This window comes from Mus caroli, chromosome 3 (assembly GCF_900094665.2).
Source record: "Mus caroli chromosome 3, CAROLI_EIJ_v1.1, whole genome shotgun sequence".
NCBI lineage: Eukaryota > Metazoa > Chordata > Mammalia > Rodentia > Muridae > Mus > Mus caroli.
The window spans coordinates 32,280,576-32,294,973 of NC_034572.1; the positions used below are offsets into that span (position 1 = coordinate 32,280,576).

Consider the following 14,398-nt stretch of genomic DNA (forward strand, 5'->3'; position numbering starts at 1 on the left):
TAGTTCTCTGTTGTTGTAGTGCAAAGATATCCCAGTAAATATATAATAGTGGAAAAAATGGTTGACTAGCCACATTGTTTGTATAACTTGCCAGTTTTTGTTTTATTCTGTGTTTTAATTTTATTTTGTTGGTTATATTAAATGTCTCAGGCCATTGTATGTCTTTTGAGAATAATTTGGACAAGAGGTTTTGACTTGTGAAAGGAAAGAGGAAATAGTGTATTAGAAGTGTCTGACTTTAGTATTTTTGGTTGCTGAATGCTTTTTAATGCTGTATTGCCTTTCTCTAGCAGATAGTAAAATTTTTGACACTTTAGTGATTTAAATATTTGTCTTTAATTAAATATTGGTATTTAAACTTTTGGCTCTGATTTCCTAGGATGTCAGTTTTATGGTTTTTGTTTCCTACTGATGTTTTGAAAGTTAACCAGGATGTTTTCAAGGCCTTTGAAATGTTTTCACCAAGTTGTTCTCAAACTAGGTTTCAGTAGTTATGTGAAAATAAAGGACAAAAATTATATATATATAATTAGGATTGAAGAATTCCCCTCTTAATTTTAACATTAAACCATCTTTTTTTCTATAACAAATAGTAATTAGATATTTATGTCTTCCTGTGTGGATGTAACAAGAGGTAATTAATAATACTAAGTGATTTCCTGTACATAATAGTATAGATTCACAAAATTTTTAATCTGATGGGACACATACATAGCTTGTTTAAATTAGTTCCCTACATTACAATTATCAAATCCTCAAGAGAGCCATAATGTTTCTTTCATCCTCTTGCAGGTATCCAGCACAGTACATACAGGTACACAAGTGAATAATCAAACTATTGACTAATAATAAGAATGAAGGCTACAGGGTAAAAGGGGCTGTTTATTTTGGTTCAGTCTGGTGCTTGGGAGAAGGATCCCGCTTCTGCCAATAGCATTTGAGCCTTTGAGCATGCCATGTTATTGGTAAATAGATTTTTTTGTTTATGAGATATTTTATATATATATCCATTTATATATATATATATATATATATATGAAAGAGAGAGATGTCTTAGAACATTGTGAGAGAGAGAGAGAGAGAGAGAGGTGTCTTAGAACATTTGCAATAATTCACCCTGACAGTGGGCTCAAAAAAGAATAGAATGCTAAGCAAAGCTGAACAACAAAACAAGAGCAATGAAAAATGTTTTTTGTGCAAACTAAATTGAGAAGTAAGCCTGAACGGAAAACCTGGTCATTTGTGCTTAAAGTGCATAGGTGATTGGTGCTTTTTGTGCATAGCTACAATAACAGAAAAGAATGGACAAAGGGAGCAAGGAAATGAAGACTGTGATTTTTAAAAACTTTTATTTGTGTTATTTTTAATTGTGTGTGTGTGTCTGTGGGTATGTGCATGTGAGTTACAAGCAGCTATGAGCCATCTGACATGGGTACTGTCCTCCATCAGAACAGTTGTAGTACATGCTGTTAAAATTCTCAGTTTTCTTCAACCAGAGCACCACACTTCTTGGGCTGAAGGGAAAAAAATATTGAAAAAGATGGCTGCTAAACATGAGTGGCACTAATTCATTTTCTAGAAAAGATATTTATGCTCAAGAGCCATTGTTTAACACTTAAAAATCCCTTTTTTTTTTTTTCAGTAGAGAAATCTAATACTGCTTTTTTTGTTTGTTTTTAAGTTAGTACTCAAGTTACTAAATCCAAATGTTAATGTGGGCCAATCTAATCGATTATAGGTTATGATCCTGAATAATCACATACAGATGCTGGGTAGAATTCTCCTCCTAAAAATCGAAGTTCCTTTTGAAAACACATAACTACCCCCAAGATTTCCCAAGATTTTTTTTTAATTAAGTGAAGAAAACTGTTGGTATAGATCCAAGAAGCCAAGAGTAGGAAATTTTTTAAAATATATATTTTATTTCCTGGGTAAAGCATTTTTGTATCTAAGTACACATTCTTACAAAATGCTATTGAAAATATTTTGTCAGGGTCCTGTCAGCAAAATATAGCTAGCATATGCAATAGTGTCTGGATTTAGTGGCTGTTTATGGGATGGATCCCCGGGTGGGGCAGTCTCTGGGTGGTCCTACCTTCTGTCTCAGCTTCAAACTTTGACTCTGTAACTCCTTCCATGGGTATTTTGTTCCCCATTCTAAGGAACGAAGTATCCACACTTTGGCCTTCCTTCTTCTTGAGTTTCATGTCCTTTGCAAATTGTATCTTGGGTATTCTAAGTTACTGGGCTAATATCCCTGATATAGCTGTCTCTTGTGAGACTGTACCAGTGCCTGGCAAATACAGAAGTGGATGCTCACCGTCATCTATTAGATGGAACACAGGGCCCCCAATGGAGGAGCTATAGAAAGTACCCAAGGAGCTGAAGGGGTCCGCAGCCCTATAGGAGGAACAACAATATGAACTAACTGGTAACCTCAGAGCTCGTGTCTCTAGCAGCATATGTAGCAGAAGATGGCCTAGTTGGCCATCACTGGGAGGAGAGGCCCTTGGTCTTGTGAAGATCATATGCCCCAGTACAGGGGAATGCTAGAGCCAGGAGGCAGTTGGGTGGGTTGGGGAGCAGGGCAGGGGAGGGTATAAGGGACTTTTGGGATAGCATTTGAAATGTAAATGAAGAAAATATCTAAAAAAAATATCATGTAGAAAAAAATAAAATGATAGAAAAAAATATTTTGTCAAATTTGGAGGGTTTTTTTTGAAAAATCATTTTTACATTAAAAGACTTTCTGAAAAATATATATGTAAAGCATAGGTATCCAAAATAAATCATTTCTTGAGAACTCATAAGGAACCAAGATACTATATTTGAGCATGAAATAAACCATAATAGTAAATATAAAGAACTCTACAAGCATATGCCAAATATATGGTCTACTTAACATCTAGGAACAAGGGGCTTTTGGTCATATATTGAATATACGCTGATCATTCCAATCATGCCTGGGTTTTAGAAAGCTGGTCCAGGGAGCTGTTTGTAGTAAAAGATTGATGGTTTCCATTAGCACGATTAAGGGATGCTTTCTACTATGTTGTAATGAAGGCTTTGTAGGGAACTGACAGAGTTGATTTGAATGTATCTGCCCCAACCTGTGTTATTTCTGAGACTCTGAAAATCTTCAATTATGTTCACTTTGCCCTTACCTCTTACTCTTTACTTCTAATCTTCCTTCCTTTCTTTCTTTTATTTTTATCTTCCTCCTTTTTTTAAAATTTATTTGAAGGATTGTTGTGTTCTGAAGGTCAACCCAAGGTTTGGGCATGCAAGACATTCTTGATAACCTGTATCTCCAGCCATATTCATGCTTTTTTAAAAAACAGAACATACTTATGGGCCAGATTCCATTTCAGTTCTTTATGGTATCTTTAAAGGGTTATGTGCATCTTCCTTAAGTTAGTGAGAGTCATAATTATAATGATGGTGCCTGTAACTACTATCTTTTGGTAATTTGTGCTAAGTACTGTGCTCGAGCCCTTCCATGTCGTACTTAACTTTTACAATAATTAACTTATTTGCTGTACTGTGACAGAATACCTAAGTGGGTTTTGTTTTGCTATTAATGTATGTGTATGGATGTTGTTGATCTTTTAACTTTTTTTTTTTAATTTTTAAGTTTTATTGATTGACTTCTACTTTAACATTTGGGTATTTTGTGAGTTTCTTTTTTGCTTTTGTTTTTTTTTTTTTGTTGGTTGGTTGGTTGGGTTTTTTGCTTTAAATTTATTCATCTATTATTTATGAACTCATAGAACCTTTGCCAGTTTGATTGTTAAAGACTCTTGGAAAAGTTATATTGTGTAGATTGTTTTGAAAGATAAAGCCTATTTAAAATGTTAAAAGTTTACTTAGGTAGCAGATCTATTTACCTAATGGTTGGCTGTCCTGTAGGAATTAGGCCTCAGGCTCTCTATACTCTCTGATCTTGGAGAGTTTAAATACTGCACAAGACCACTTGAAATTAAAACTTGCATCAGCAGTTACATAAAACACCTCATGTCCACTTGAAAGTCGTGGATAAGAGGATCTGTTTTGTGGATAGTCAAGTCTGGGGGCTTGTAATGTACATTGAAATCTGAGTCCTGTCAGTGTGCTGCATGCTGATCATGCTGGGTACTCTGTCACAGGAGTAAAGGTAAAGGCATCCCACGGTAGAGAAAAACTTTGTGTTATTTCTATCCATTGTAAGCATATTTCACTGAATATATCTGTTAATATACTCACAATGCTTTTTCATTTCACAGATTAAATAATTCGTAGTTCTGAGTATATCTGAAGAAATTGTGATTATGAATGAGAATTGCTATCTTGTGATCTTGATAAAACTGTTCTCTCAGAGTTTTCTTAATTTAAAGAGTGTGTGTGTGTGTGTGTGTGTACCTGGCTTTGTAAATGACTTTGATACACGAGCCTGTTTGTCCAGCAAGAAATTAGGATGATGCTAACTATCTGCTTGCTTTCTGTATTTTTAAAATGCTTAATAATTTCCATGTATCTAGAAATATTAGTGACATCTCTTGTTGAGGAATATGCAGAATTTTTCCTATAACTCAGCCTTCCTCTGAGTCTATATTATACTGTATCTTTTACTGCCTATTCCTGTCAATATATAGCAGATGTAAGTTTTGACTAACTTTAATTCTTTGTGTGTTTTATGAACTGGTTGAAGTAACCGTATATCTCACTTTTCAGTCCTATTGTCATTTACCATTTTAGTGTTAGAGAGAAAAATCAACATGGTTGATGATTAGGAAAGGAAATTATTTGCATATAATTTTTGATATGATAATTCAATTACTAATGAGTTGTCAGGCATACATTTATAAGCAAATACATAGTTTTCTTATAAAATAAAGAAATTTTAAAATATTAAATGTGGTATTTAGGGGGATAGAAAGATTTTTTAACACCTTTTTCAAAATACCAGTTCTTCAGGTGCTGGGAATGTCGCAGACCGTGTTTTGGCTCAGCTGTTAACGGAAATGGATGGGATTGAACAGCTAAAAAATGTGACAGTTCTGGCAGCTACTAATCGCCCAGATAGAATAGACAAGGTAAGAAGGAAAATATGTATGTTGAAGCAGGTTATTGGGCTTATGTCTTTTTTTTTTTCTTTGTTGCATTGCTTTTTTCGTTTTTCATTAAGATACCAGACAATGTGGAATGGGCTCACTGTTTTGTTACCTACTGCAAATTTACTAATTTTTGATATGCACAACAGAAGCCTCATGTTCTTAGCGAGCCAGTCTCCCAAGGTTCAGGAAAGTTACAGATCAAGTTTGTGCAGGTACTGCTGTGTAGGGCACTTCAAAAATCTGGTCCTGGGTTCCATTCTCAGGTAGCTATAACCAGAGTAGTGGAGTGTTGGAGGACATCCTTCTCTGAGTGAAGATCTAGGGTCGGACTGGACTAGCCAGCCTTTTCCTAGCTCAGGGCATCATACCTTTTTATTGAGAATTACAAGGAGAAATGGAGAGTATGACTGGAACCAAGGCCACTCAAGGAACTACTCTGTTAATGGAAGTATTTTGTAATTTCTCCAGTGTACCTCTGCCCCCCTCTTCTGCTAGAGACTTTCAGTGTATTTGACTTGAAAATTAAATATTTAAGGGGTTTTTTTTCCCTATCTAGTTTAGACTTCTGGAGAATTTTATAGCATTTTCGTCTATGCCATGGTAAGTGTATTTCATACTTGATAGAATTAGGATACCTGCCATAACTTTGTAGAAGAACTGTGGTGGTTATCACTGTCACTGAACTAGAATGAAAATAATAATGGATTCTCTTCTCCCAGTATGGATCTTCGATGTATTTTTTGTGTTTGTGTTTGTATGTGTGCTTTTAAAATTGTGACTTGTAAAAACCCTTTTGAAGATAAGAAGGATCCTTGCTGTTATGAGCACTTTTATTTAGTTTAGTTAGAATTTGGCTGCATGGTGAATGCTCTTGATCAAATACAGGTATGAGGACTTTCTTTCCCTTACTGCTGGTTGTGTTTATACAAGCCACCTGAGGTCTGAACTTTTGTAGGACATGGAACAGTGCTGGACATTTCACAGATTGGCATGAAAGGTAGCACTGAGCTTTAACAAGGAATATAGAACATGATGATGAGGTCCTTAAAGACTGCCTCATTCAAATAAAGGTTCTGAATTGAGGAACAGATAGGGTTGCTGTTCCTGGGTAGATGGTCCTGGGTTCTGTAAGAAAGCAAGCTGAGCAAGACAGAGGGAACAAGCCAGTAAGCAGCACTCCTCCATGTTTTCTGCATCACCTCCTGCCTCTAAGTTCTACCCTGTTTGAGTATCTGTCCTGACTTTTTAAAATAAAAAACAGTAATTTGGAAGCATAAGCCCTTTCCTCCCCAAGTTGTTTTGATCATGGTGCTTTACCATAGCAATAGAAACCTTAATTAACTAGGACAAATGTATAGCATTTCCTGAGCTGGCTTGGGTGCCTTTAGGTATCTTCCTAGGAGTGAAGGAAGGAATTCATATGTTAGTTCTGGTGTTAGTTTTTTGAATCCTGGATACTGATTTCCAAAGTGGCCTACACTATACCTGGACATCCCCACCAGCAGGGTTTAAGTGCCATTGTTTGCCTTTGTCCTCTCCAGGATTTGTGGTTTTCTTGATGGTTGCTCTTCTGACCGGTGTGAAGTGGAGCCTCAGTTTAGTTTTGATTAGCATTTCCCTCCTTCTTAAGGATATTTAATATTACTTTTCTGTACTTACTGGCTTCTTAAAAACTGTCTGTTCCATTCAAATTGACCAGATATTGACTGACTGGGGGGACGAGTAGTTTCCTTTTCTTAATTCTTTACCTTTATGAATTTTACTCCTCTCTGATTTATACTTGGCAAAGATTTTCTCTCAATCTGTAGCCTGCCCCATCAGATGATTATTTTTTATGTAGAAGCTTTTTAATTTTATTTAATTCTATTTGCTTACTTTTTATTGCTACTGCCTAAGTTGTTTCTATCCTTTCACAAAATAATTGCATATTATGTCTCAAACAGTGCCCTCCCCATCCTTGTAGTTTCTAAGTGTCAGGTCTTTAGTCTTGATTTCATTTTTTTATTTAATTTTTTTAGATTGAGGTATAACTACATCATTCCTCCCTTTTCTTCCAAACTCTCCTATATACCCATTGTTACACTATTTTGTTAGTTTTGTTGTCACATGCATTTATGTGTGTGTGTGTGTATATGTATACATATATATGTATGTATGTATGTATATTCCTAAATATCTACTTAGTCTGCTTGATATTGCTTATTATGTATATGTCTTCAGGACTAACCATTTCATATTGGATAGTCAGTTGGTATACTCTTTCCTGGAGAAGAGTTTCTTCCACTCGGAGCATTCTTTAGTTGGTTATAGTTCTTAAGTCTTGATTCATTTTTTAATTGTATTTTGGATGGTATGAGAAATGGGAATCTAGTTTCACTTTTATATTTGGATATTCAGATTTACCAGCACTATTTATTGACAAGGCTGCTTTCCTCCAATAGATGTTTTGGATACCTTCTTCAAAAGTCATGTGACTAGCTGCATGAGTTTCCTTGGGGCTCTTTGTTATCTTCTTTTGGTCTACTTGTCTGTTTTTCTTCCGGTACCACGTTGATTTTGCTTGAGGTATAATTTGAAGCTAGGTGTTCTGATTTCTTTAGCAGTTGCTCTGTCAGCTGAAAACTACTTTGACTATTTGGAGTATTTTGTACTTTCAGATAGATTTTGTTTTACTTTTCAGTTTTCTGTGAAGAATCTCTTTGGAATTTTGAAAGATATTACTAAATTGGATCTGTAGATACCTATATAATAATTTCATTAAAACAGCCATTTTCAAAATATTAATTTAAATACTTTAAGTGTGTAAGATCTTTCAGTCTTCCAGTGTTTAGTTTTGGTAAGGCATTATTAGGAAGAGTCCATTCTCACAGTCCCACATAACACAGAGCTCACTGTGTAACTGTATAACCTAAGCTGGCGTCAGACTTTCTGCTTCAATATTCCAAGTGATAGAATTATAGGTGTGAGATGTTTCATTTTGTTCTTTAAGCCTTCTGCTACATAGTTCTGGGTTTAGCCCTTTCCAAAACTTGATTACTTTAGGTACGTTTTTAGAAAATGTATGTATCACCACAGCGTCTTTACATAGTCCAACAGCAAAATTCAGGTACCATATGACCAAGATGACCGGGATCAGAACAATTGCTGTGAGAAGTAGTAGAATAGCTTAAAATTGACAAGAGACAATAATGGTGGAACAGTTGGGGAGACATGCAGTGAACTTAGCTTCTGTATTCATAAAAATTATTCAGCCTATCAGTTTTCTATGTTATTTATAATGTGTTAGACAGTCTGTTATGTCATTAAGGTCTACAGTTTTAATACTTTTTTTCAGAAACAAATAATAGTTAAGCATTCTAAATCTACCCAAAAGAGTACCTTATGTTTTGTGTTTTTAGTTTCATTGTAGCTATGAGTTAATGGGTTTTATTTTCCTTTTGGATACTACCTTCCTACTCTTCCTTATTGTTACAAGTTTTTTTTTTTTTTGAACACATAGTAAAGAAAGCAGATATTGTCCAAGGGTGAAAGTGTGACTTTTTCTTTTTAACTATGAGATTATCAGAAAAGAGGGGGAAAGCAATAAATTATCCTTAAGGTGGTGGTTGTGGAGAAAAAAAAAAAAACTTGGTTGACAATACAAGAACACCTTGACTTTTTTTATATAAAAATTATTACAAGGGTGACTTGTAAATCTACATCTTTTCTCCTTTCGTGGTTGTCTGTTGAGCTTATAGTATTTAGGTTCTATTTAATGTGCTTTCCTGAAAGCTACAGATACAAAAACAATTTTTTTTCCCCAAATGCTGACACCATTGCATACACTAGCAAGATTTTGCTGAAAGGACCCTGATATAGCTGTCTCTTGTGAGACTATGCCGGGGCCTGGCAAACACAGAAGTGGATGCTCACAGTCAGCTATTGGATGGAACACAGGGCCCCCAATGGAGGAGCTAGAGAAAGTACCCAAGGAGCTGAAGGGATCTGCAACCCTATAGGTGGAACAACAATATGAACTAACCAGTACCCCTCAGAGCTCTTGTCTCTAGCTGCATATGTATCAGAAGATGGCCTAGTTGGCCATCATTGCGAAGAGAGGTCCTTTGGTCTTGCAAAGTTTGTATGTCTCAGTACAGGGGAACGCTAGGGCAAAGAAGTGTGAATGGACGGGGAGGGTCTGGGGGACTTTTGGGATAGCATTTAGAATGTAAATGAAGAAAATACCTAATTAAAAAATTTTAAAAAAAACAATTTTTATATAGATTAAAAGTATCTAGTCCTATGATTGTTTAAAGTTTAATCACTTTTAAATTTGAATAAAACATATCCCTTTTATTGCCAATACTCTTAGGTTCCTGAAATTTGGAACTGATGTTGGGATTACCCAAGAACAAAAGTCATATGTTGAATATTTTAGGACCTTTAAAATTAATTTGGAAATGTTTTAAAACTTTATACAATATTAATAGTAATGAAGTACAAAACACTCATGTATATAAAATAAAAATATGTAAAGCTTTAAAAAAGAACAGATCTTAGAGAATTTGCTGCAAAGCGGCAATGTGCGTATGGAACATTTGAAAAATATTGATGAACATATAATAAAACAAAGCTTCTTTTAATATGTATAGTCTAATTAGAATATCTAGACATTTTAATGCACTGTAATCATAAAACGTGAGTGATTCAGACTTTGCAGTATTTTAGTGGTATTTGTATTTGTACAGTTTCAGAACAATCGATCTTTGGTCTGATACTCTGCTGTCACTCTGTTCCTAACAATTTGGTATTGCAGTTACTCTTCTCTGACACAAGATGGTGATGCTCACCTGAAATGCTTCCAGTCCAGGTTCCACTGTTCTCAAAGCAGGATGCTAAGGAAATGAGTGGAAGTGGTTCTGCTTTCAGAAATATCAGTTGATAACCTCTGTGTTGATAGATGCATTGTGTAATTTATGTAACAGATTTAGGTTTATGTGAGCTAGAGATATATAAGATGAGAGCTTTAGGAAAGGGGAACTTTAAACAATGAGGTGATTAATTGATTAATCATGTTAGGCTAAATAAAACAGTACAGATGCAAAAGGCAGCAATGTATACTTACTGATTCTATTTATTTAACATTCTGAAAACCGGTGGTATCAAAAATTAGATTGGAGTGGCTGGGCTGCAGAGATGGCTCAGCAGTAACTCCATGCCCTCTTCTGATGTGGTGTATATGCATGCATGCAGGCAAAACACTCATGTATATAAAATAAAAATATGTAAAGCTTTAAAAAAGAACAGATCTGGAAGTCTTAGAGAATTTGCTGCAAAGCGGCATTCTAGACATTTTTGAGATTATATAAACGTCCTTTGACTTGGATTTGAGTTGATTACCCAGACATGTGTATATGTCAACATCCTTGGATTTTGCACAGGAATGTTTAGGTTTTCTAATACTATAGATTATATCACAGAGACTTGATGTGACAGAATGGGGGGGGGCACCATTTCAGAAAAGGGATGGGGGGAAGGAGAGAGGGACTCTATGAGGGGAATAGGGGCACAGAGATAAGGATGTAATAAATAAATAGATAAAATTATATCAATACATTTGATCAGTAAGAAAATATTCTTAAACAAAAAAACATCTTAAATTGAAACAACTTAAAGCGTTAGCAAGTCAGGTGGAGGCAAGGCTTTGTATTCCTCAGCTCCTCTCCAAACGTTTGATTATCTCAGACAACACATTTTCCCAGACCTCCCATCACCCCTCGCTTACTGAGTTCAAAGCTACATCGACAAGGAGGGCACCTTTCCAACTATACTAGCTGGTGTTGAGTTCTTCTGTAGGAAGATAACTGTGCACTGTTGTTGTATTGGGCTAGGGATTTTGGCAATCCTTTAGTAACGTAAGTCAGCTCATTCAGTTGTGCTTTGGTTGTATTTTTATATGTTGTGTGGTGTAATTCAATGTAATCTAAATTATCTTCCTGTTCTTTCCCATACTACCTTCCTACAAGGTCATTATCACCTGGTGTTATAGAACAGGAAGGACAGGTAAGTCAGAATAATCTGAATAACAGTGTTACCTTCCATGACTGAGCAGTCTGTGATCAAGAATGAAATGTGTGACCTAAAGTTACACAGTGAATGAGTGACTTGATAGCAGGCTTACTCAGTGATTTGTTCTTTAAAAAGAAAATACAAGGGTACCAGTGCTGGCTGTTCTTCAAATCAGGGCTCAATTCCCTGCACCCACATGGCAGCTCACAATTATCTGTAATTCCAATTCCCGGGGATCTGACACTCTTACACAGACATGAAACCAGGCAAAACACAAATGTACATGAAATGAAATTAAATAAATTATTTTTAAAAAACCAAACACAATAAGCCAGTTTTTAAGATTGCCTTTTAGATGTCTGTTCTCATCCTGCCCCCTTTACTTTGTGTGTTAAAGTGCATAAAAACAGGTTAGTGTATTTTATATAATTAGAAATGTGAACACAGTATAAAGCACTGAGCAAGGTGAACAAGAGACTTTCTAGTCTATTTATTGGATTTTTAAAAAAATTTCCCTCATTAATTCTATATTTGAGGAGTTAACGCTCCTTTTGATTCCTCTTTAATGAAATTTCTCCCCCTTTTTTAGACGTGGGCAAAGGCCTGATACTTTAGTGAGCATAATAACTTTATGAGGCTTACTTCTTCTGTAAAATGTCTTAAGTGATTACATGCTTAATGTTTGTATGTCTTTTAGCTATCCATATCTGTAATCCATAATGGTATTTTTGATAGTCACATTATATTACCTTGATACCTGATTACAGTTTGGGGCAGAGGATAAAAGATGAGGTATGGGGAAGGCAAAGGAAGCATGAAGTTGTTTGTGATGGCTATTTTCTTTTTCTATGACTTTATATTTGACAATTAAAATAAGAGTAAGCATTTGTAACTTAGAAATAGTTGATATGTTTTCTTTATGCTCCTGGGATATTTTAATAGAAGACCAAGTGCACTGAGCTAGGTATTAAACTGAGTAGATCCTGGGATACCCCTGTATTTGGTACTATGTTTGTGGCATGCATTTGTATGCCACTGTACCTGGTTTTCATATATCATGACAGCAATGAATAGTTACTATATAGACTGTACAGTTAAAGTTGTATAGTCTCTGGCCCCTTAAGGAAAAAAATGCCCCTGAACCAAAGAAAGTGAAGTTCTGTGGATCATAACAAGTTAAATGTTGACTATTATTAGATCATTTACCAAATACCTGTTTAGTACCAGTATGTGCCATGCAGTAAATGAGGTTATATAGAAGGGAGTTCAGGCATACTCTGCAAAAATGTTCAACATTTTGCCAGTTACACTACAGCTTGCAGAAAGCTGATACTTAGGAAAGATCTGGGGCATGCTCGCAAAGCAATACTCCCTAGGAAAAGAGCCCAACAGTTGCCTGGCATCATAAAGATGCTGCAGCCTGTTTTCTCTCTCATGTTCTGCTGGTTTATATGCTTGTTTTTAAATTGTATTCAAACATGTTTTCTTACACTATTTGTTACCATACAGGATATTTGACTCTACTTGCAAGGATTGTCATCTGTTCTGTTCATTGATATGTCTAGTACCTAAAACACATAGCACTAGTTAGTATGAAAGAGACCTGCCTTACATGTTCTTAGTCTATTTTTGTACTTGGAAAGCATCAGCCTTTCATATATCAGCTATAATTTTAATGAACTAAATTGTGTCAGTGTTTAAGTTCTGTTATATGTATTTCACTGAAAAAATTAGTTAAGGGGGTCCTGTTTTGGTTTGTTTTTGAGACAGGCCATTGCTCTGTAACTCAGGCTGGCTTAAAATTTACTGTCTTCCTCTTACAAGTGTTTGTTACCACAAAAGATTTGAACTTCTTAAAATAGTTCATATTGTTTGTGTATCACATTTAAATCTTGTGTGTCTTTGGGTGTTTTGTTTGGTTGTTTGGTTCGTTTTTTCCAGATAGGGTTTCTCTGTTGTATCCCTGGCTATCCTGGAACTCACTCTGTAGACCAGGCTGGCCTAGAAGTCAGAAATCTGCCTGCCTGTGCCTCCCAAGTGCTGGGATTAAAGGTGTAGTTTAACAATATTTTTTTTGACTTGATTAAAAGATTTTATTTATAAACATAATTCTATGATCATAGAAGAATAGTTGCCTAGTTAAATCTTTTTAGTTAGGTATTTCTTTTATTTACATTTCCAATGCTATCCCAAAAGTCCCCCACCCACTCCCACTTCTTGGCCCTGGCTTTCCCCTGTACTGAGGCAGATAAAGTTTGCACGACCAGTGGGCCTCTCTTTCCACTGTTGGCCGACTAGGTCATCTTCTGATACATATGCAGCTAGAGACACGAGCTCCAGGGAGTACTGGTTAGTTCATATTGTTGTTCCACCTATAGGGTTGCAGATCCCTTTAGCTCCTTGGTTACTTGAAACTTTACTTTTTAAAAAGTAATAATTTTTACTGTGCAGTAAAATACATATCCAATCTTAAAATACTTGGTAAATCAGAATTCATTAGAACTAACTTTAACTTTAATTAGTGAATATCTGAGCTATCCAAGAAGCTAGACATCTTTGTATGCAAGGGGGCACAATAAAGAAACTGTAGCCATCCTAGCTCACTTTTGGGAGAAGTATCCTTGCTTCCATTACCTTAGTAGTTGTGTCTAGCAGTCAGGGATCCTGCACATCCTGAACTTGATTATTTCCTTCCTATTTACTTGAAGGCCATTTTTACTACTTTTTATCAGCTGTCACCCACACTTAGTACCCCTGACATTACCAAGTTTCTGTTCTGAGGTTTTGTTGCTCACGTTTTTCTTTCTTGGTCCATCTAGTCTCTGTTTTCTCCCTTGCTTCTCTGCAGGGTTGTTCAGTCAGTGATGTTCTATAGTTGTTCATCCTTTGCTGACTTATTTTTCTATATGTCTGAGAACTTGAGGTCAGAAGCCATCAAATCACTTTGAATATTCAGATATCTGCTATTATGTGACTATTTGCCCACTGGATGAAGAGAAAGATAAAAACATTTAAATGCTATTACTACCACATAAATTTTGTTAGCATGAAATGTTTAATCCTTTTTTGTTTTCTTACGGGTTTTAATGAAACCAACAATTAGGAAGAATTCTTTTGAAAGATAGTCTCATGTTATTTTGGCTTTTTTGTAATTGTAGACATTTTGTATCAGCAGGGGGCAGTCAAACCAAATTTCATTCTGCTAGCTTATGAAATATGAACTTTTTATTTCTGTACGTTGTTCTATGTAATACATG

At 35.5% G+C, this 14,398-nt stretch overlaps 1 protein-coding gene across 3 annotated transcripts in view; it reads left to right on the plus strand.

Moving 5' to 3' along the window:
• Spata5 (spermatogenesis associated 5) overlaps window positions 1–14,398 on the plus strand; it is a 167,741-nt gene that overhangs the window by 42,735 nt on the left and 110,608 nt on the right. For all 3 annotated transcript variants that reach the window (XM_029474939.1, XM_021157763.1, XM_029474938.1), the window contains exon 14: window positions 4,946–5,072. In XM_029474939.1, the coding sequence (XP_029330799.1) occupies window positions 4,946–5,072 (127 nt within the window). The remainder of the gene's footprint in view (window positions 1–4,945; window positions 5,073–14,398) is intronic.